The 20,310-nt window shown below is 52.4% G+C and overlaps 1 protein-coding gene across 2 annotated transcripts in view; it reads right to left on the minus strand.

The window, feature by feature from the left end:
- Window positions 1–20,310, minus strand: part of SLC39A11 (solute carrier family 39 member 11) — a 95,196-nt gene that overhangs the window by 21,591 nt on the left and 53,295 nt on the right. For both annotated transcript variants that reach the window (XM_049812816.1, XM_049812817.1), the window contains exon 7: window positions 1,725–1,794. In XM_049812816.1, coding sequence (XP_049668773.1) covers window positions 1,725–1,794 — 70 coding nt within the window. The remainder of the gene's footprint in view (window positions 1–1,724; window positions 1,795–20,310) is intronic.

Below are 20,310 nucleotides of genomic sequence, written 5' to 3' on the forward strand. Positions count from 1 at the left end.
GCCTACATAACACAAATTAGCCACCTAAAATTTTACTCTTGGGTATTTCCAAATGGCTTCACAGCGGAAGGCTACACCAAGCGATTTTTGGGCTGCCCGCAGATGACAGTGATAGACAGATTGATGGCAATGAAGTTATTTTGCCTCCTTTCACAGCTGACTAAATTTGCATTGGTATTTTCATGGTACAGACTCCACCTTCCATCCAACATGATTAATGCTGTTGTAAATACAGAGAAAGAACCAGCTGCTTCTGGCTTCTTAGCTTTTACTGAGCAGCTGATGAAAAAAAGTCCTTTTGTTCAAGCATCTCTGGAGCCTCCACAGACTCTGTGAAGAGCCTTTTATTTCAAAAGGTTAGAAAAACACAGCGTCTAGAGCTGGTGTATCCTGCTTTTCTCACCACAAATCTGGATAGTATCGGCTGCAATCAAAGTCCCTGGGGCAGCGTACCCGGTGCCAGCCCATGCTATCAGGATGGGTCCCCCATCAGCTGGGGATGTAACAGGGCATCGGGTACAGAAGGTTTTGCTCAGGTCTTTGCACAGTCCTCGCAAATGCAGCTTGTGCTTGGCCAGAGAAGGGGCTGGACAACCTGGAGGGCTCCAAAAGCATCCCTGAGGCCCCGTAGATCCTCTGGCAGGAACGAGGCAGCTGAGACATAACAGCATTTTCATCCACGAGCCATAAGGGCTGGGCAGGTTATTTACAGACCGAACACACTGCGTGTCCCCAAACGACATAAATTACAGCATGGGTCTGGTAAACAAAGGGCGAAGGGAACGTGGTGTGCTATGAGTCTCAGGTGTAAAATTCAAACAGAAAAAGAAAAGCAATCGGTAACGGCGTGTCAAGGAGCCTGGGCAGGAGGGTGCCGTTTGCGAGCCAGCCGCCAAGAGGTGCCAGCAGCTCTTCCAGAGCCGAGGCAGCTCCTCCAGCTCCTGCTTCGCACCAGACTTCTGCCTTTTTCCCCATTTCTTTAGCAATGCCCCCAGTCAGCCCAGTTTCAGCTCTGCCAGGGGCGGCTGGGTGTGGGGAAGCAGCAGGGCTCTCCCTGCTATCACCCACCCTGTACCCCCAGGTTTTGCTCCCACTTGGTATGAAAATGCACCTGAAGCCCAAGCTCCCCCCCAACCCCTCCAGGCAGTTTGGAGGAGCTGAATTAACCCCCCTCCATGTTCACACCAGTCCCTTAGAGAAGCACAAAAGGTTTTGCATGGGGGCACAGGGGCAATGCTAGTGCTACCAAAAACTGAGCTGGGTGAGAGCGGCCGCTGACGGGGCTGGAGCAGGCGAGCAGGGATGCCGGGAGCAGGCGAGCAGGGATGCCGGGAGCAGGCGAGCAGGGATGCCGGGAGGATTAAGGGTCTTTATTGCCACCAATTACAGAGAGTAGTGGCCCTGCTTGGCAGGAATGGAAAACAAAGCCACTGCATGCTTTCCAACAGCTCTGGCAGCTGCTCCTACCCCTTGGGGATGCTGCTTTTGTGGAAAATCTTGGCATTTCTCTGTCACGCCCTGACAAGCACAACCACTAGGAAAATGCAAGAGCACTAGGAATTTCTTCTGCTCCTTCTGCCCACACTTGTGCATCCAAGACAAGTTTCAGTCAATGCGTCTGCAACCACCCTGGCTCAGTAGCAATGTGGGACAGACAAACTCCAAGAGGCAAAGGCACACACAAAACCTGATGCACGCGGGGCAGAAGCGGTGTTGCGGCTTACCTGGCACTTTGGAAGGTCGCAGACGCTGATTTTCCAATAGCCCCGAATCCAACTCCCACAGCCAGACCCTCTGAAACAGGAAAGAAAAAAACAGTAAGGTCAAACCCTACAACAGCCCTAAGACTGTCCCACCTCCTGCGCTCCAACAGAGAAAGACTGGCATGAGCAGGAAAACAGGACTCCAGGCCAGGTCGTTACCCTTCTCATTTTAATCTAAATTCACTTAATCTAAGATCATTACAAGACCCTGCCACACTGCCCAGGGTACTTCCCCACTATGAACCCAAATCAGCAGTTTCTCGTGAAGCCAACACAGAGAGGAGAGATTTTTGTATTTATGAGTGCACTGGAGGGGAAAAGATCACAATCCCCACCCGCTGAAATACTATTTTAGTAAGGAGCATAGCAGTGCAAAACGCCAAAGTCTGTTCACAGAAGTTCAGGCTCAGCAAACCTCTCTGCAGGGGGTGTCCCTGCAAGGTGCAGACGACTTGGTGCCGCGGGGGCTGCAGAAGAACCAAACATCAATTTCTCCCACGAAGTCCCCAGGAGTTGTGCTAAGCCGGGACCAGGCTCCCAGCAATGCCACCTTCCCCATTTCTGGTCTCCCCATGCCCAAATACCAGCACGACGCTTGTACAGACAGTCTCCAAAGCAGAAGGAAACCCAAACTCCCCGAGAAAACTCCTACCTTGCAGATTATTTTATATTACAGTTATTCCCATAAACCCCAAAGAAAACCAGATGAGGAGCACTTCCCAGGAGGGCAGCGGGTGCGACAGACCTGTGATCCGCTGCTGCCTCCTCCGTGCAGCTCCTCGGGAATAACAGCTCCATCCTCCGCTCTCCTCCTGCCCTTTCTCAAACTTTTCTTACCCTCTCACCACTGGCACAGGTCCCTGTCCCTCCCAGAAAATATCTGATTTTCAGAAAGCGTCAAACCACCGCTACTTTATTTTTTTTTTCCTTTGTTCAAAATCCCCATTTTTGTTTTTGTGGCCTCTCTGGTATTGCTCCCCTCCAAGCAAGGTTGCGGGGGGGTGGAAAAATATTCAAAGAACAAAAGGAAACCTGTTTGTGTAGCTGGCTGGGTTTTTACAGCCTTCAAAGGAGGCAATTACCTGCTCCAGCTGCTGGTAGCCACGTGAGGGGACAGTGGGGACTATTCAGATGAGCATTCAAACAGGTTGAAAATGTCACTGAGAGTGTTTACCTGTGTACTGGAGGATAAGGTCTCAGAAGAAGAGGGCTGTGTGTGTGTTTGTGGTCTTCTGAATTTCCAGTTGCCTTGGAAACACACCATAAAAATCAGCACTAACTCAGATAATCACGGCATTTGCATCGAGTCCAGGCTGAACATGGAGAGCTGAAACACTCGACAACTCCTCAGAGCCCCGGTCCAAGGCTTGTGCCAAGGCTCAGGATGGAGACAGGGAAAACGACAGCAGCAATCAACCCCACGTACAGGGTTACGGGGTAAGGAGACTCCAAATTGTCCCTAAAATATCACGTCTGGATGGTAACTCCATCTAGCGAAACAGCCGGAGGAACTGGGGCACACGCCAGACCCGGGAGCGATCCCACCCTGGTGCAAAGTGCTCACGCTGCCCAAAATCACCCACCCGGGAGACGGGCGAGCACCCGGGGACAGGAGCAGAGCCACCGAGGGCTGCGATTGCCAAAGGGGCTGCACCTGCCGATGGTGATGGTTTTGAAGGTCTCTGCTCTGCAGGCAGTTAAGCAAAGTTTGGGAGGCAGATCTTTTTAAAGACGTTTAATGGCTGTGCTCAGGACGGCTATGAGGATGTAATGAAGCTCCACACAAATGGGTCTGGCACTGCTCTTCCAAAAGATTTCTTTTTAAGCGAGACTCGCCCAGAGAGCAAAATTCAAAGGACAAAAGCGCTCATTTGTGCGAATAACCAAAATAGCTTTGACGGAGGGGAGAAACCACAACGATTTCCCTGCTGCAAAGCAAGTCTCACGAATAAGCAGCTCAGCAGCACAATTAATGAAAGCACAAATCACATATACATGGAAACAAATTATGGGAAATTAAAATCAACAGATGGTGCGTAGTGAACTGCTTCTTTGGAGAGGGAGAAGCAGCCGATGGTGGAAGCTACAGCATGGTGGAGATGCTCACCAGCACGGAGAGGAGGAGGTGACGCAGCAGCTGCTGGCCAGGGGCTCGTCCAGGTCCCCGCTTCCCACGAGGGGACATCAGAGCTGCGGCAGGGTGAGTATGACCACGAATCGGCCAACGGGCTGCCGACCCCAGAGCATCTGACGGGAACTCACAGCCAAGCAAGTCTGGTGTCACACGTGGTCCAGAAAGAGCAGGGACCCCAGCACATCCCACAGTCACTGCTGAGGCTTGGGAAGCCTCTAATTATATACAGCAGATATTGTGTGACACACTCAGCCCATTGTCGAGATTTGTTTCAAATATTTCATTTGGAAAAGCCTGCCAAGATCACACAATAACTTCACTGCCTCAATAACACAGGTTCAGCCTATTTCAAAGAAGATGTCAAACCTCAAAATGACTCTGTTTTACAGGTAAGCAAACAGATGCACAAAGATTTACATGGAAAACAAAAAGAAAGAGCTTGCTGCCACTTTGCCCACACTCAAAGCCAGCTCAGCCCTCTGGCTGCAGCCCCTCTCTTGGGTATTCTGCACGCACTCAAATTATAAATAGCCCAAGCAGCTTCTTCAGGTGAGAAAAGACACAAAAAGAGAAAGGTTAATGTTTCTATGTCAACCACTTACAGATACACTGCACTGAAGGCTCTGCAAATGGATGACTAGGACATTAGGTCACTGAAGATGGGTACGGGAGAGCAGATCTCCTTACCCACTGAAGGCTCAGACATCAGCTTGAAAAATAAAAAAGCCCTGTGCGATTTCTGGTTCTTGGCACCATCACGAGCAAAGAGGAGCACAGTCCCGGGCAACCCTGAACGACTGAGGGATTTACGGTGGGCCACCGCTCTGTGGAGGGCAAGGCAAAAGCCCCACAGCCTGGCATGTCAAAGAGGGTGGAAGGCAGGCATGCATGTCCCACAGGAAACCTTTCCGTGTCAGAGAGGGTTTTTCCGAGGATTTCAGTGGCTGAAGCAGTTGTCAGCCCCTCTTGCAACCAGCGATGGAGCTGGAAGAGCCGGAGAGTCCACACAACCCTGTTAGCTGCAGAGCTCACGTAGTGAAGGCACCAGGCTGGGGCGTTAATTCAGCATCTCTTTGCAGAGTTGTGGAACAAAGAAAGAAAAATATGACCAATCTCAGCCACTGTCAAGAAAACGCTTCTATTTAACCTAAACAAAGGGATTTTGCCTCTCTTGGGCTTCCTTGGCATTACAATTCAAGACGCTTTATCCTGATAAGGCATTACCCAGGGATCAGACTAATCCTACGCTAACTTAAGGATCAGCTACAAACCTCTCAGTCAGCAGTGCTCATTGCAAAGGCATGTTTTCCTCTCTGCTTGTTTTCCGAGAAAAGAAAAAAAAAAAGAAAAGCTTCAAAACCTCAGACTGAAAAGCAATAACCGTGCTGGAGGGTCACAACAGAGACTCCTGTTGTTAATGCCAGACAGCTACGGGATGTGTTATGGCAGCCTGCTGATCGCGGTGGCAAGGGCAAAAAGCATGATATACAGAAGTCTCCTTACGTACTACATCTAGTATGCAGACCTGATCTAAACCAGGGAGTCTTCATAGCACCATGGACCGGCCACCAGCTCCAAAGCCAAGAGGAACCCATTTTCCCCACCCTGGGAGCTCACACCATCTCTGGACCGTCTTCGTCCTCCTGGCCGTTGCTTTGTGCAGGATCAGCTCCCTCCTCCGCAGCCTCAGAGGGCACGTTCAGGGCCACGCGTTTGGTAGCGTAGCAGGGAAGGACCACGCAGGAGCGGGGACAGCGTGCAGGTCTAGCAAGAGCATTGCTCTGAGCCCAAAAAGCATCTTTACAGCAAAGGCAGCCAGCGCAAAATTTGGAAAGGAAAAGCCAAGAGGGAACACCACAGCAAGGAGGAGCCGGTGCAAAGGGAAGGACCGTGGGAAGGGGAGCGGAGCAAAGCTGGATGAGCACAGAGCGATGACAAGGCACCACGGGCAGGCAGAAGGTGATGGTGCCGTACGACACAACAGCCGCAGCACTGAGCGGAGCAGCCAAGGAGAGATTTACGCAGCGCACGAAAAGCTGGCAAGGAGGACGTCAGCCAAGGAGCAAAGCGAGGACCGCGCTGCTCCCAGAGCACCTCTGACACCTTCACGCTTGGCCTGAGGTCCCCAGCTCCCCCAGCGCTCATCCACCAGCATGCAAGCACCGGCGAGCAGGGGGGACTCGGATGTTTGCAGCATGCTGTTACAGCTCTGGTTTTATTTTTACTTTAATTTCACTTCAGTGACCCATCAGCAGAGCTGCAAAACAGCACAAGATGTTCCGTCTCATTTTGCCAGGAGGACAGTGACAACGTTCCCGTCTGCTCTAATCCACAGGAGCACACGAATTGGCTGGGATGGGCTTTGGGATGAGGCCCAGCACTGATCCGTCTCCTCCTCCCCAGCATGGAAAGCTCTGCACGCTCCCACTCCATGCTGGGATGTTTCTGGGGAGGCCAAAGCTCTCCAGCCCCCATGGGACCACATGGGCTCCTGACATGGTGCAGCATCACTGTGATGCCCTGGGCTGCAGGAGAGAGTCTTGCCTTTGGACTAGCCAAAAAAAAAAAAAAACAACAAAAGGTGCTTAGTGCTGCCCTTTCCAGGGAATTCTCCTTGGCAGGGAGGAGAGGAAGGTTTGCGCAGGAGGTGCTGGCATCGAGGCAGCCCACAGTAGACGTGGGGCAAGTCTGTCCTGGGGTGCCTGGACGTGGCTCCGCGCTGACAGTTCCTAACCAGCCCTGATACCAGAGACCTGGATGAGGATAATGTACAAAATACACAAATAACTTTAAAAAGGAAGAGATTTACTGAAGAGATGCTTCTGCTTTGAAAGCAGAAGGCTCTGTCATTAACAGAGATGGCTCCGGCCAGCCCAGACTCGCTGCTCAGGTACATGCTGATGGTGCTGTACTTGTTCAATCAAAGGGGAGCAAACCTCTAATCTACGCAGAAGTTGGGAAACTAACAGAGATTGAACTTGCCCGGGAAGCTGTTTCACTTTCCCTGGTCTGAAATCTGGTTTTGCCCGCTTTCCCCAGTCTTAAATTGCCTTCTGGCACTGCCCACAGCATTGAACACTGTTTCTTTGCTCTCACGCTCTCTGATATCTATTTTCCAAGAAGCACCAGCTCCAGCCCTGCCTGGAGCGGCCGGCCATGAGGAAAGCAGCCGCTTCCAGGCTCATACAGCAGGGCTCGTCCTCCAGCACCTCCAGCTGCAAATGCCACGCAAGCCTTAAGTTCAAAGGATCAACTTGAAAGTGGAACGGCTGATTCCATCCCATCAAACCTTTCCCTTATCGCCCACCACCCGAGTCCGGAGAGCTTGGCAAGCTCAAAGAACTGGGGGAAATTAAGCAGCCTGCGATTTTAAATCCTATTCAGGGCAGCTTATGCAGCCAGGCAGGGATCACAGCCCTCCGCCACCCGCTCTCAGTCTCAATCAGCAGCCAAAAAAACCTCCCTGCAAACCCAGGATCCGGGTTTCACGGGGCTTGCCGAGCTCCTGCCCTCACCAGCTCTGTTTTCGAGCATGAAATGAGCTTCACAGCCACTGCGGGTAGCCACTTGTAATTCTCGGGAGAAGGTCTGTTCACAAAAACAACCAAAAATAAAAGCCCTTCAGATTACCCAGCAATCCAAACGAGTAAATAGCAAGCATCACTCACAGGGCCTTGATAAATTACAGCGGCAAGTAAATTAACCCCAGTTATTATGTTACTCTTATAAGCCACAAAGAGCAAGAAAATGAACATAGGCTGCGGATAGAGAACAATATCCTACAGGAATGTTAAAGAATCAACTACACAAAATTCACTTTTCTCTCCAAATCAGTTTGTCATCACGTAGGCAGGATTTCACGAATAAAGAAAATGACATCGCAGCATCCCGGAGCTCGTGCCTTGTCTGGGATCACCGCTATAACACGTGTCTGTTTTGCAGGCAGCAATGCCGCTCGCCTGCCCTCTGCTCCGTCTCATCTCACACATGAACGTGGCAGCAGGCAGAACACACGGGGATGCTACAGGCAGACCTGACAGCCCATTCTTGTGGAACAGCATCAGAGGTGTTAGGGATTTTTCTGGTTTTTTTCCTCTTTTCTTGAGGCACGAGCAGGTTAGGATGGCAGCGAGAGGGGAACGCAGACCCGCTCCTCTCCGGGAGGATGCGCTCGGCAGGGTGCCAGCAGCACAGCCCACCCGTGGGTGTCTTTGCCTAAAAAATACCCTTGCAGGTAAAGGAAAACTCCTCTGGGGATGCAGCACGGCCCTTCTGGGCAGGCAGGGAGAAGGAGGAGGATCCGCGGTGACAGTAAAACAAGAAGCAACTCACAGATCCCGCAGTCTGAGCGAAAGCAAAATCTTGGGCTTGGAGGGAGGGCAAAGATTAGAGGAAAAGCAGGGTTTGTAAATAACTTCTACCTACAGCAGAAATACCGCAGCTCTGCCTGCCGGGGACATCAGATTTCTGGGGCAGATAAGGAGAACATGGCTCAGTGGATGTTTGTGCCTGCAGAGCTTTGAAAGAAATGGAAAGAATTATGGATTTAACAGCAGCAAATGCCTTTCTTTGTGAGCAAAGGAAAGAGTCCACGATGCTGAGAATACCCTTTGCATGAGCTAACGCACACCCAATGCAACACAGGACCACGGGCGCCAACATGGAAGCCGGGGCCAGAGACACGTCCGCAGCGGTTCATTGCAAAAGCATCCTCTGATTAAACGAAGCAAGTACCGCCGGGCTCATAAATGGCTGCCCAAGTCCTTCTCGGTAATGCCAAGTATTGCAGCAGCTGCACATACCTTAGTGCTTTACACCCACTGACCCGTGCTCCACCTGCAAGGCTGGGACCGCGCTTCTTCCACCAGCACCTCCAGCACCTCGAGCCTGGCAGCGGCATTAACGGAGCCGGGAGTGACATTATCTCCTCCTGCGAGGATTTATGAAGCTAATTCTCCTGGGTCAGCAAATGAACACGCTTTCTTTAAGAAGGTACTACGGATGCCAACATGTCATCAATTATTCATTCTGCTCTTTGAAGAACTGTTAAGTTCCTAGTGGGAAATTAATCTTGCTATAATGAGGTTTGTATTTCTATGAGAGTTTAAGCATGTCCCTGTCGCCACTATTCAAACTCTTCAGTTTTTTCCCCCAAGATTGAATTCCAGTTCCCTCTAGGTAATATCATTTTGCTATTACTGCACGAGAAAGCGCGGAGATTACCGGATTTCATTGATTTTCATGTTTCTAGGTATCCACCATTGTAAGACTAGCGAGCAGGAGGTTAAAGTCATTTTAGAAAGATTTTTTTTTTTTTTTTCTCTTTTTTAACTTAACCGAGCCAGAAAGCAGTGGATCTCACTTTGCATTTGAAACACAAATGCTACCGCTGCTCCGGAGGTGGCCTTGCTTAGCCATCATCCGCACACACGCACAGCAGTACGTCCCACCAGCTCCAGTACTGGTAAGCGGCGTTTCCCCCAAAGCCCCAGCTGTCCCCGCAGGCACCTCTGGCACAAGACCAGAGGTCCCGGCACAGCGGCGTGAGCGCTCTTACTCTTGACCTGCTGCTTGACACAGGCAACCCGGCCACTCTCTGCATAGCGTTTCTCTTCCACGACCATAACCACAGGCTCTTCCGAGCGAGAACACCTGGATCCCTGGCACGACCTCCCCATAAGAAGCCTCCTGGTTGGATTTCCACGTCCCCGTGCAGCGCAGCAGCCCCGAGACACCATTCCCCTCCTGCTTCAACCCACGCGGCTGCTCCTCGAGATACCAGCAGCACCCTCACCGCTTCCCAGGACTTCCAGCAAAATGTACCATCACAAGAGCGTGGTGATGCTAGCCCCCCCGAAAGCCCCCAGCCCCAGTTCCCTCAGAGGCAGTAAGAAGAGGAGCACCTTTTCCAGACCCACATGAACTGCCCCATCGGCGCGTGTAAGGTTTTGCATCCCCACGCTAAAAACCACTGCTGCCCACGCACGCACGTACAACACGCCGACACCTTCTGGTTAAACACTTACGGCACCCGTCACAGCTGCCGTGCTACTTAACGAAAACAAAACAAGCTGCAGTTTGTTATAAAAAATTGCTGCTCGTTAGAGTTTGGCTTCAATTCAGCTCACCCAGGTGGGACTGAGCTCCCCAGGCTCAGGCAGGTTTGTCACGGTGGGAGATAACCGTGGTGGAGAAATCCTCGTCCTCTAAACGTGCACGTGAAGAGGAGCCGGGGAGCAGCAACAGATTGTGGTGTGGACGGAGCAAACGCGCAGGAGTCCCTCGAGCATTACATTGTCATGAATTATTATTAAGTGGTGACAGCGTGCTTGACCTGAAGGGAGCCCTTCAGCCACACGTACAAGCTGTCTGCGGAGATCCCGGCGCCAACAGGAGCTGTGACAAAGTCACATTGGCCAAGCAGAATTTCAACTTGTTTTATGCCTATTCTGCAGCCCTGCAGAAGAAGCCAACTAACGAGGCCAGATCACTCCTAATTATTACCCTAGCCAAAAAATCCTTTCAGCAGAACACAGAGACAAAATTTAAATGATTAATTTGCAGTTTATAGCGGCATATATTATTATTTGCAGTATGAATTATTCACTCATCCCCTCTCCTCCCCCGGGTTCCCAACAAACAAGAGCTTTTGTTTGAGGGATGTATGGTGGGATGGGGAAGTGGCCCGGTCCCCTTCCCCGTGCGGATTTGCACGCCGCAGCCCACGCAGCGCTTGCATCCTGACCCTGCCAACAGACGGTGACAGGACGGAGAAAACAAAACCCAAGGCACCAGCTGGATTAATCTGCTCAGACAAAGCAGTCCCGGGCAAGCATTATTCTCGCGACTATTTGCAACCACGGGCAAATGCAGGCAGCAAGCAGGCAGGGTCACGAAGCCCCACGGATCCCATCCAGCAGAGCCTCACCGTGCTGCCCCTCTGAAACGCTGGCTGTGAAAAAAGCAATAGGAGAAAAACCCGTTTCAGTGCTCTCTTACACCATAACGCTCCAGAGGGAGCAAACAAGTAAAACGTGTGAGCACGGCTGTGCACGTCGTGCAGAGAGCTGCCAGCTCCGGCACGGCTGGTACCGATGGGAAGCCCTGCAGTGCCTGCGCAGGTAATCCCACGTTCGTGGGGGAAAAAGGGCGTGTGGGGGCAAAACCCGATAAAGGTTTGCACAGTAAAGGAAAGCACAGTAAAGCCGGGCGGTTTGAAAATGGAGACAAATTGCCTTTCTGGGTAGGGAATTGCAGACAAGCCACCACAGACCTGCTTCAGCATCGCATGTTAGCTCAGCTCCTCGCTCCTGCTCCAGGGACGGCTCTATAAATGACTCAGGAGTTTACCCATTAGAGGCATTAACAAAGCACTGATTCAGCAGCGGCTGAGGCCCATGACGTGCATACGCTAAGCTGAAAGAAGGTGAAACATCTCAAAAGCTTCTGACGTGCCCAGACAGCTCAACTCCGCCGCTTTGATTTCAAAAGATAAAAACTAATGGCGCAGCTTTGCCTCCAAGTTTTCCAGGGATTCGCGGATGGGTCCCATCAAGGTTATGCAAGAGGCGATGAAAAACAGCAGATGATGACAAGGTCAAGCCAGCCATCACCTGGAAAAGCAAACAGCTGAAATCTCCAGCTTGCCAGCACTTAACAGCAGAACGGACACAAAGGAAGCCAAACTATATTGCAGTGTGCAACGCCAAGGCGTTAAAATGCCATTAAAAGGGGATTTTAAGCCCCAGCGTGCTACCAAATACCTTACCCTGAGGGGTTCCAGGCAATTTCACAGGAGCTTTGTCTGAAAAAAGCCTCCAGAATTGGGCGCTCACACCAGTGAACCCACCTGTGTGCAACCGGCCGAGCTGCAGGGGCTTGCTCGGGTTTGAAACAAGGAGGGGAGCGGTGAGCCCGAGCTGCTCACAGCAAACCTGGTAGGACGTGACACAAGGTGACTCTGGGCGACTCATGGCAACGGATACGGGGGAAAAACCAGCCCAAAAGAAGCCCGTGGCCTTGCTCGAGGGTTTGCGTCCATTAAACAAGGTGCAATTTGGATAGCATGAGGCAATTCCCCTAATGCCACCTCCTGGCTTACCCCGCAGGAGCCAGACCATCTACATGCCACCCTGTTCCACTTTTCTCCCCCTTTCAGCAAAGCACAATGTGGAGCAAATCATCATTTCAATCCATCGAGCAGCATACGGCCACTGCTTACACCAGAGGTACCTGATTTTAAAGAATTAAAGTAACTGCCCAATGTCCCAAAGCTCCTTCACCATGGAAATGTTTTTCTGGAAGAAGAAAACCCTTTCCCAAATTAACAAACCAGAACTACTCTAAAAGCAGGGACCGACCCGTGCTGGAAACGGGCTCTCCCTGACCCCACACAACCTGAATCCATCACAGATATTTAACGTTTCATTTCTAGCACGCAAATGACTTCTCAGGCCACTGCTCACCGATATTTAATGCAGCAGACCTGCGAGATCTGATAGGGATAAGAAAGAAAAGGAGCTTCCACATGCATATTTCAGTGGACTTTCATTCCAGCTGGTGAAAATACTGTATTTAATTGGCTTTTGTCACCTTTGTGGCTGTTACCACTTACAAAACACCGATCACCAACTCAAAACGATGCCGCAGAGATAAATGCACGTTATCAGTTCTCCGCTGGCTTTCCAGGTGTCTGCCTACAAATTAGTTTTTGAAATATGAGCTGCTGTCAGTGGGGCATTAGAGACCCCGCGACTCTCGCCCCCCTGCCCACGCTCTCCCCCGTTTTAATGGTACCAGCGTGATGGGCTGTAACACCCCCCAGGCTGCAGAGGAAAACTTCCCAACCGTGCCCACAGAATACACAAAATTACATTTACATCGGGCTGTTATTCACGCACCATTTCCCAAGGCGCCCAGGACCCAAAGCCTCAGCCTCCGTCTGCCCAGGAGGAGCAAGGGGAAATCCGAAGGGAGCCAAGCCGGTGGCCACGGAGCCGAAAGCAGCCCAGAGCCCGGGACCAGGACCCTTCCCATCACCGGCAGTGACACAGCCCTGCTCTGCAGAGGGGCACCCCCACCTTGGGTGCACGCAGCGGACAGGGAAACAGCGATGCACGGCATGCACGAGAGCCCTGTTGTGCCCACGGGAGGATTTCTTTTTAGCCTCCGCCTTTATAAGATCAGGTTTTTGCTGGTGGCATCTCGCCGTGAGCAGAGGAGCGGGGCAGAGCTGTCCCACGGCTGCCGAGAGCATCGCCCGCAGCCGGGGCTGCTGCCCGCATCCTTCGCCCGACGCCGGCACATCGCCCGGCCGCCTCACCATGCTTTCCACCCCCTCACACAGAAGCTTAACGACTTTGAGCAAGTCGTTTTCAATCCGTCGAGGTGCTTAATAGATGAAAATGTCAAAATATGTGCTGATGAGGCGACAATTAATGGAAGGTTTAATGAAAGGTTAAAGCAACCTTTCCCAGAGCGAGCGCGCGCGTGTGTGTGTGTGTGGCCGTGCTCCTCCTGATCCCACATGAGTCACCGCCGTGCCGAACACTCCGGTTAACATTGAACACCCAGCTCTGTCTTCGTGGGCTGCATCCGATCTGACCTTTCTCGTCTCCCCCCGGCCGCTCGCAGGGCCATCACGTCACAGCATCGCTGGAAACAACAACCGCTCGATCCCTGACGCATCCGTGCCCGAAGGGTCCCTCTGCAAATCAAATCGGAGATGCGATGGGTGGCAGCCTTGGAAAGCCACGTCCCAGGCTGGTTTTTCTCCCCAGAGCAGAAAGCGCTGTGAAAAATTTATAACTGTGCAAATGTGCAGCTTTCCATCCTTCTGAGTCACAAGCACAGGCTAAGCCAGTGCCAGGGCCAGCGCTCTCCTCTGCTCCTCTTGACCCTCTGCAGCACTTGAACTCCATCGAGTTGCTGTACAACGTGCTCATCGCACATGCCGACACCTTCCCTTACCCGCATCTTCCTTTTTACCCTCTTGCCTGAAATGCAAGCTGCAGAGAAATCTTTTCCTCCTTTTTCTTACTAAAAAGAATGCCTTTCAGTAGAAATCAAAGGTGCTCCAAGAGTGCCCAAGAATAACCATTAACAGCAATGCAGCCAGCAGAAGTCACAGTGGACGGAGGTTTGCTGTAATTTCAGAAAAAGGCATCACACAGACAAGACACAGATTAATCGGCACAGCTAAATGGCTCCCGCTCTCATGCTCTGCCAAACCCCAGTGGGTACCAAACGCATATTAAAGTCAACAATTGTAAAATAGTCTCAATTTCAATAGACCAACAAAAAAACCCCATCATTCAAAATGAATGTTATCAACCTTTAATGGATCTCTGAGAATATTCATATAAATAATTACTTTTCTTTATAACCGAGATGCAATATCACATTCATTGCCCCAGCCTTCTCTTGGGAGGCTGAATGCATGGGAACGCCTGTCCCAGGAGAATGAATTCAATCAATTTTTGCTAATGACAATGTAACCAGCCTGGAAATCACGCCGTCCCAAGGAACACCAATCTGACAGCACAGCACGCAGCCTCCGTGCTGCTGCAGCCGTCCACGAACCCCTCTCTCCATACCCTCCCTTTTGGCAACAAGCAGTCTGTTTGCATCCTCAAATTCACCGACACCCGAGGACCGGCTCCACCACAGAAAATACCAGCTCTGGTTCGGGTCTGACAGATAAGCTCTGGCTGAACCTTACTGCCTTGGTTTAAGGTTTAAAAAGCTGCAGCCTCCAGCATCCCACCTCGCGCCCACCAGCGGAGCACGTCGAACCTGGATTCAGGCGCTGCCGCCGTAAGACACCACCGCTCCTCACCTGGGAGATGCCAAACCACCCCATGGGTTAGGGTTAGGTACAAACCTCGCCGCGAAGCTCCCTTCTCACCGGTGGGAAGATATCCTTTTGTTTTGGACACGTCTCCACCAGCTGACACCCAAGCAGCAAGCACATCGCACACCTACACCCCTCGATGCCAGGAGCTGGTTTTGGCAGAGGTGCAGACAGGCACGGAGGGATGGGTGGGACTAAATCACTGTTCACCACTGGAGATGTTCACAACAGGGGACTGGGCCAAGGGGTGACAACACTGGGGTCCCCATCAGCTTCCTCCACCCGTGTCTGGCTGGATCCTGGGATGATGGCAGCTCAGGGATTCAGCTCCCATTTGCAGCACGAGCTGCCGGCATGGCACGATAGGGCAGGCAGGATCCCCCACACCCATCAGCCGACAATCAGAACCAAAACCAGCCGCCTGCTCCTCTCCCCTAGACAGGCATAAAGCAGGAGACGCATAAGAGGACATTAAAACTGGTTAAAGCTGTAAGAAGCCATAAAGAACAGCAAGTGTCCGGGCAGCTCCCATATCTAAGTGGGTAGTTCTCACTCCTGGGCTGTCCCCAGCCAGATCCCACGGTGCAGAGGGCAGCCGGCAGGTCTCACGCTATCTGGCCCAAGGGCACTCAGCTGAATCATTCTCCTTCCCCGGCAAAGCTGCAAACAAGCGTGTTTCAAATCAATTTGACATTTACCATCCTTCGGTGCAGACTTCCCTTCTACCCCCGTTTCCTCAGGATAAAACAAAGTGGCAGCAGCACTTGCTGCCAGACTCTGCACCTTCCTTAGGGATGGAGAAGCGATGCAGAGCTGCCACGGGGATGAGCAGGAGGTGCCTGGCCTAAATCGATCACCAACGCGAGCAACCACCACTGTAAGTATAGGACTCGGTCGTGCCTTGATGTGAGGACACCCAGAGACATTGATGCCAGCCCGGTGGTGACAGGGGGACACGAGCAGGGTGCCAGCACTCTAAATCCTGCACCCTCTCCTCCACACCAGCCCCAGGCTATACCTTCCCCTGGGCATCATCTCACCCCCGCTCCAAGCGTTGGCCAGAACCCAACCTATGAGTTTTGGGGCTAAATCTCTTCCTCCTGGGCAAGCAGAGAAGGAGGGTCCCTAAAAACACTGCTGCATGCCAAAGCACGATGGCGGTGCCAAACCACGGTGCAGCTGGGTGCCTCTTGCTCCCATCTCCAAGCGCAGTCCCAAGGGGGATGAACTCGGATGCTGTCACCTGGGGGTGCGGGACCTTCCCCCCCGACCCAGTGCAGCTTCCCAGGAGACTCATTCATCCTTCCCATAGACGTCACCATCTAGAAGTTTCTCCACTGAAAATCTTTTCCCTCCTCCCCGCAGCACCTCCGCCACCAAGGGTGAATTTGTTCTGTATTTAGCTCACGCAGTCCGTCTTGCTCCTTGCTTTGTTCCTTCTTATTAAAAAAATAAATAAATAAATTCCAGCTTGTTAATGGGTTTCTGGCAATGGGAACTGGAGAGAAAACCTCAGGTGGAGCCACGTGAGATTTGGGGGGCAAGCAGGGAACACCAGTGCCGCCTCGCACCGTGACTCAGAGGCTCTGTGCACGCCGCGGCGCCGCTGCCGCGTCCCATTTTGCTCCCTTCCAGACACCTCTGCTTAGCCACGACACTCGAGGCAGAAACATCGCAGAAATCGAACTGGGGAGCAAATGTGGAATGATAGGACTGATATGGAAAAGCAAGATATTTTCTTGCAGGAAGGAAAGGGCTGGAGCAAAGCGGATAACTCCAGCTCTGCGCACAGCTCCTGGGGATGGGGCCGCCCCGCTCTGCCTGCTGCTCCGGCCCCAAACCATCGCAGAGAAAAAGGAAAATTCAGGTTTCCTTGGCAACATTAGGGTGGCTGGAAGGATCACCTCGCGCCTGCAAGCAACCAGACCCGGCATCAGCCCCACTGCCTCCTCCAGAAGCAAGCGGCAGCAGAGGAGGGTGCAGATGCTCCTCAGGGTGAGAGATGGATGGGGCATCGCTGTCCCCGCAGCGAGCGGGACCCCAGCCGGGTGCCTGCCATCAGCTGAGCGGTATTTGTGGAAATAAGAAAAAGCCGTTTCCCAGCTGATGGAGGAAAGCAAGGCAGGGCACCGCCGCAACCCGACATCTGCAACTGCTTCCCCGTGCCCACTACCACATACGGACACCCACCAGAAAATGACTCGGGCTCCAGTTAAGCCACCAAGGGTCCCGGGCAGGCGCAGACCCCTGCGACACCCCTGTGACTCCAGGGAGAGCCTCGGGGCCACGAAGACGGTTGCAGGACATAGCCTTGGTCCTGTTCTCCATCTCCCTTAGAGCGGTGTGAGCGTTACGGGCTCCTGCAGCATCTCCACGCCGGAGGACCTCCCCGATCTCCCCAACCTGCACAGCACCGCGGTTCGGCTCAGAGCAGAGCCGACCTCTCCGGGAGCTCCCTGGGGAGATGGCAGCGGACCCACGGCCCCGCGGAGCTCCGTCCTACTAGGCTCTCCTCCTCCTTTCTAAAGGAGTGCAAAGAGAAAGGCGGTTCAACTCACACCTCACTAATTATTATTTGTGATACACCAGTAACATTTTAATTAATCTGAAGTCTTCAGCATAACAGCCACCCAAGGTACAAAGATAAACCAGAATAAACAGAGCCTGATTAAATACATAATTAATGTTCTACTAAACCCAGCATATATGAATATTAATTAGCAGGAACAGTCTGCAGTTTGGCATCTCCTGTCATTATCAATTTATTCTTTACATTGCCAGCCCCAGCTTTGGAACAAATTAACAAACCTTTTGGTTGCCGGCAGAGCCTACTAAATACAAACTGAACGCGAGAGGCTGATCTTTACGTTCAATTATCTCACCCGCACATTAACCAGCTTCCAGCACATTTGCTTGAAACCAAAGATAGATGCATTGCCAAGACCGAAACATGTTCATCCCTAAACGGGGCTCAAAGTACATAAAACTGTTCTCTGCTGGCAATAATAAGAGGAAGCCCATTCCCCACGAGCAGCAGAGCAGAACAGGGCCAGACCCGGTCTTTGTGAGGGTTTTGGTGAAGGGATGGAGGGACTCGGTAGAGTTTGAGCTCAGGTGTAAAACGCTGCAGGTTTCAGAAGAGCAAGACCACCTCCAGCCCATCAGAGGCACTTGGGCAGACCAGAGGTCCAGCGAAGTGAGCATGGACAGGAGCAGTCCCCTCCCGGCTGCACCCTCCTCGCCACAGCATCCCCGCACCAGGGACGTGAATTTTTACGAAGCGTTCTGAAGTGAAGGGTAGGACAGAAAACCCTTGGGAACTACCTGGACAACCTCCGATGACAGGTTCCCTGCAAATGCACTGGGCTCACAGGGAGGCAGAGCGAGCACCACGGACGCGGCGCCAGAGCCGCGCGCTTCTGCCGAAGCGAGCGCCGAGCGATTTTGCAAGCCCAAGGGCCGGGCGAGCCGGCCGCCCGCGTCTGGCAGCCATACCGAGGTGCCGAGCATCCCCAATTTCTCGGCTCAGCACCTCCCGCCTCTTCGCCCGGCACAGGCGCCGCCGCCCCGCACGCTAACCGAGGTGTCATTACGCTGCAGGAGTCTGCGCTAATTATAGTGTCAGCCTTTCCGCTCGCAGGGATGATAATTGAGGTAGAGCATTACAGTGTTTCCAAACCCTGCGCCGCAGGCAGGGGCCGCAGCAGATTGGAGAAGTGCCACCGGCGCTGCCGAGACTTTGCTGGGAAAGCGAAAGGACTTCGGCGAAAGCCAAGCCGGACCCCGTCCCGCTGCTCACCGAGAGGCTGGACCAGCATCTGCTTCTTCACGCAAGAAAGACCAGACCCCGGTAATGAGCAAGGCAGGCCACAAGCTCCTGTTTTAATCACAATCTGAATTATTTATTAGGGCGAAATCTGTGCTGGCATCCTGCGACCTGCAGGTAGGGCTCTGCGGAGCACGATGGCAGACACGGGCTCAAGTCCAACCTCTGCGACTTAAAAATCTCTGGATGACTTTGGGCAAATCCCCATTGAAACGAGGACGTTGGTACAGGGCTTTGCCATCGCCGAGAGGCCCCACCGAGGACAAACAGCCAGTGTTGCCCACCCAGCCCCACAACAGGGCTGGGGGTATGCTGGAAGGGCACACACCAGCTGGAAAGGAGCAGGAGAAGGACTTTGGGGACAGGGCTTGGCAGGGACAGACAGCCCCGGTGTGACCCAGAGACCCCCACCGAGCTGAGCCAAGCCTCCAGGCAGGGGCTGAGCAGCAGAACAATCCACAGGTCACCGCTCTCACACACCTCTCTGGATATTAAGCTTTAATATTGTGACCTTTAAGATGCAAGAGGGAATTTCTGAGCCTCTGTAACCGTCCAAGGGTGGCTTTGTGTTCTTGCAGAAGCAATGAAAAGTTAGACCAGCGTCTCTGCGGCAGCCAGGGCCGTGTTGCCATTAACCTATTGCTACGGGTGACGCTTTGTTCACTCCTCTACAAAACTTTCTTTTTTTGCCGGTGAGAGAGACAGGAATCCCCAGCCGACACAGCCCGAGGCAGCGAGATGCACACGCCGCCCGGCTCTTCACCCCGGCTCCCTGACACTTCGTTTGAAGAATGAAATCCAATTACGGTTTGTTCAGTGCAAACGCTTCCCCATTTTTTGCGTGTGTGCCTAATTTAAAGCTCCCTACTTGCCTCGTCTGCCAGGCATCTACCTCCCCCAGCAATACATGGAGCTGAACTAAGGCATGTGAGTTATCTACCTATAATTTAAAAAAAAAATAATAATAAAATAAAATGAAAAGGGATGAAAAGAGGAAAATCCACAGGAGCAGGAGTACACGAGGGTGCTCGGAACTGATGACTAGCTGGAAAGAAGCAATTACTGCCCAGAGACAAGCAAGTAGCAGCAAGGCTGGAAGGGATGGCAGCTCACAAGTGCTCAAGCAGAAGAACACCCACGCACAGCCCGGCTCCAACACCGAGGCAGCCCGCTGCGTGTTTCCTTTGATTTTTTCCTGCCATTCAATTCTGGGGTGCCCTTGCAAGGGGAAAAATACAGGATCTGTGATTACAGACCCATAACGGAGCCTTTTCACCCGGGATGCCCATCCAGTGACGGAATTTAAGACAGATGCCCTGGCATTGGATAAAAGTCACTCTCGAAATCGAAAAGCACACGTGATGACGCAAGGCAGCTCCCCCTCTTCTCCGGCTCTGACGGTTAAAGCAAGCCCCGTGCTGCAGCAGCTCTCACGGCTGACAATAGCCGCCTCCTTGCCAACAAGCCACACGTTCACGCCAGCTCAGAAAGCACAGCTCTTCCAAAGGCGCTCATTGGCTTTTTCCCCAAGTTTACAGATCCAAGCTAGGCAGAAAAGCCTTTTCCTATTCCCCTTGCAACCCCCCATCCAGGCTACAACCTGAGACAGGCAGAGACTGAGCGGAGAACAGAGAAAGGAAAGGGGATGGGAAGGAGAAGAGGAGGAGGAGGGAGGGGAGAGGAAACCAGGAAAACAAGCATTTGAAAAGGTGGCCTTATATTACTTTCAGCATCA

Source organism: Accipiter gentilis, chromosome 10 (assembly GCF_929443795.1).
Source record: "Accipiter gentilis chromosome 10, bAccGen1.1, whole genome shotgun sequence".
In the NCBI taxonomy this organism is placed as follows: domain Eukaryota; kingdom Metazoa; phylum Chordata; class Aves; order Accipitriformes; family Accipitridae; genus Astur; species Astur gentilis.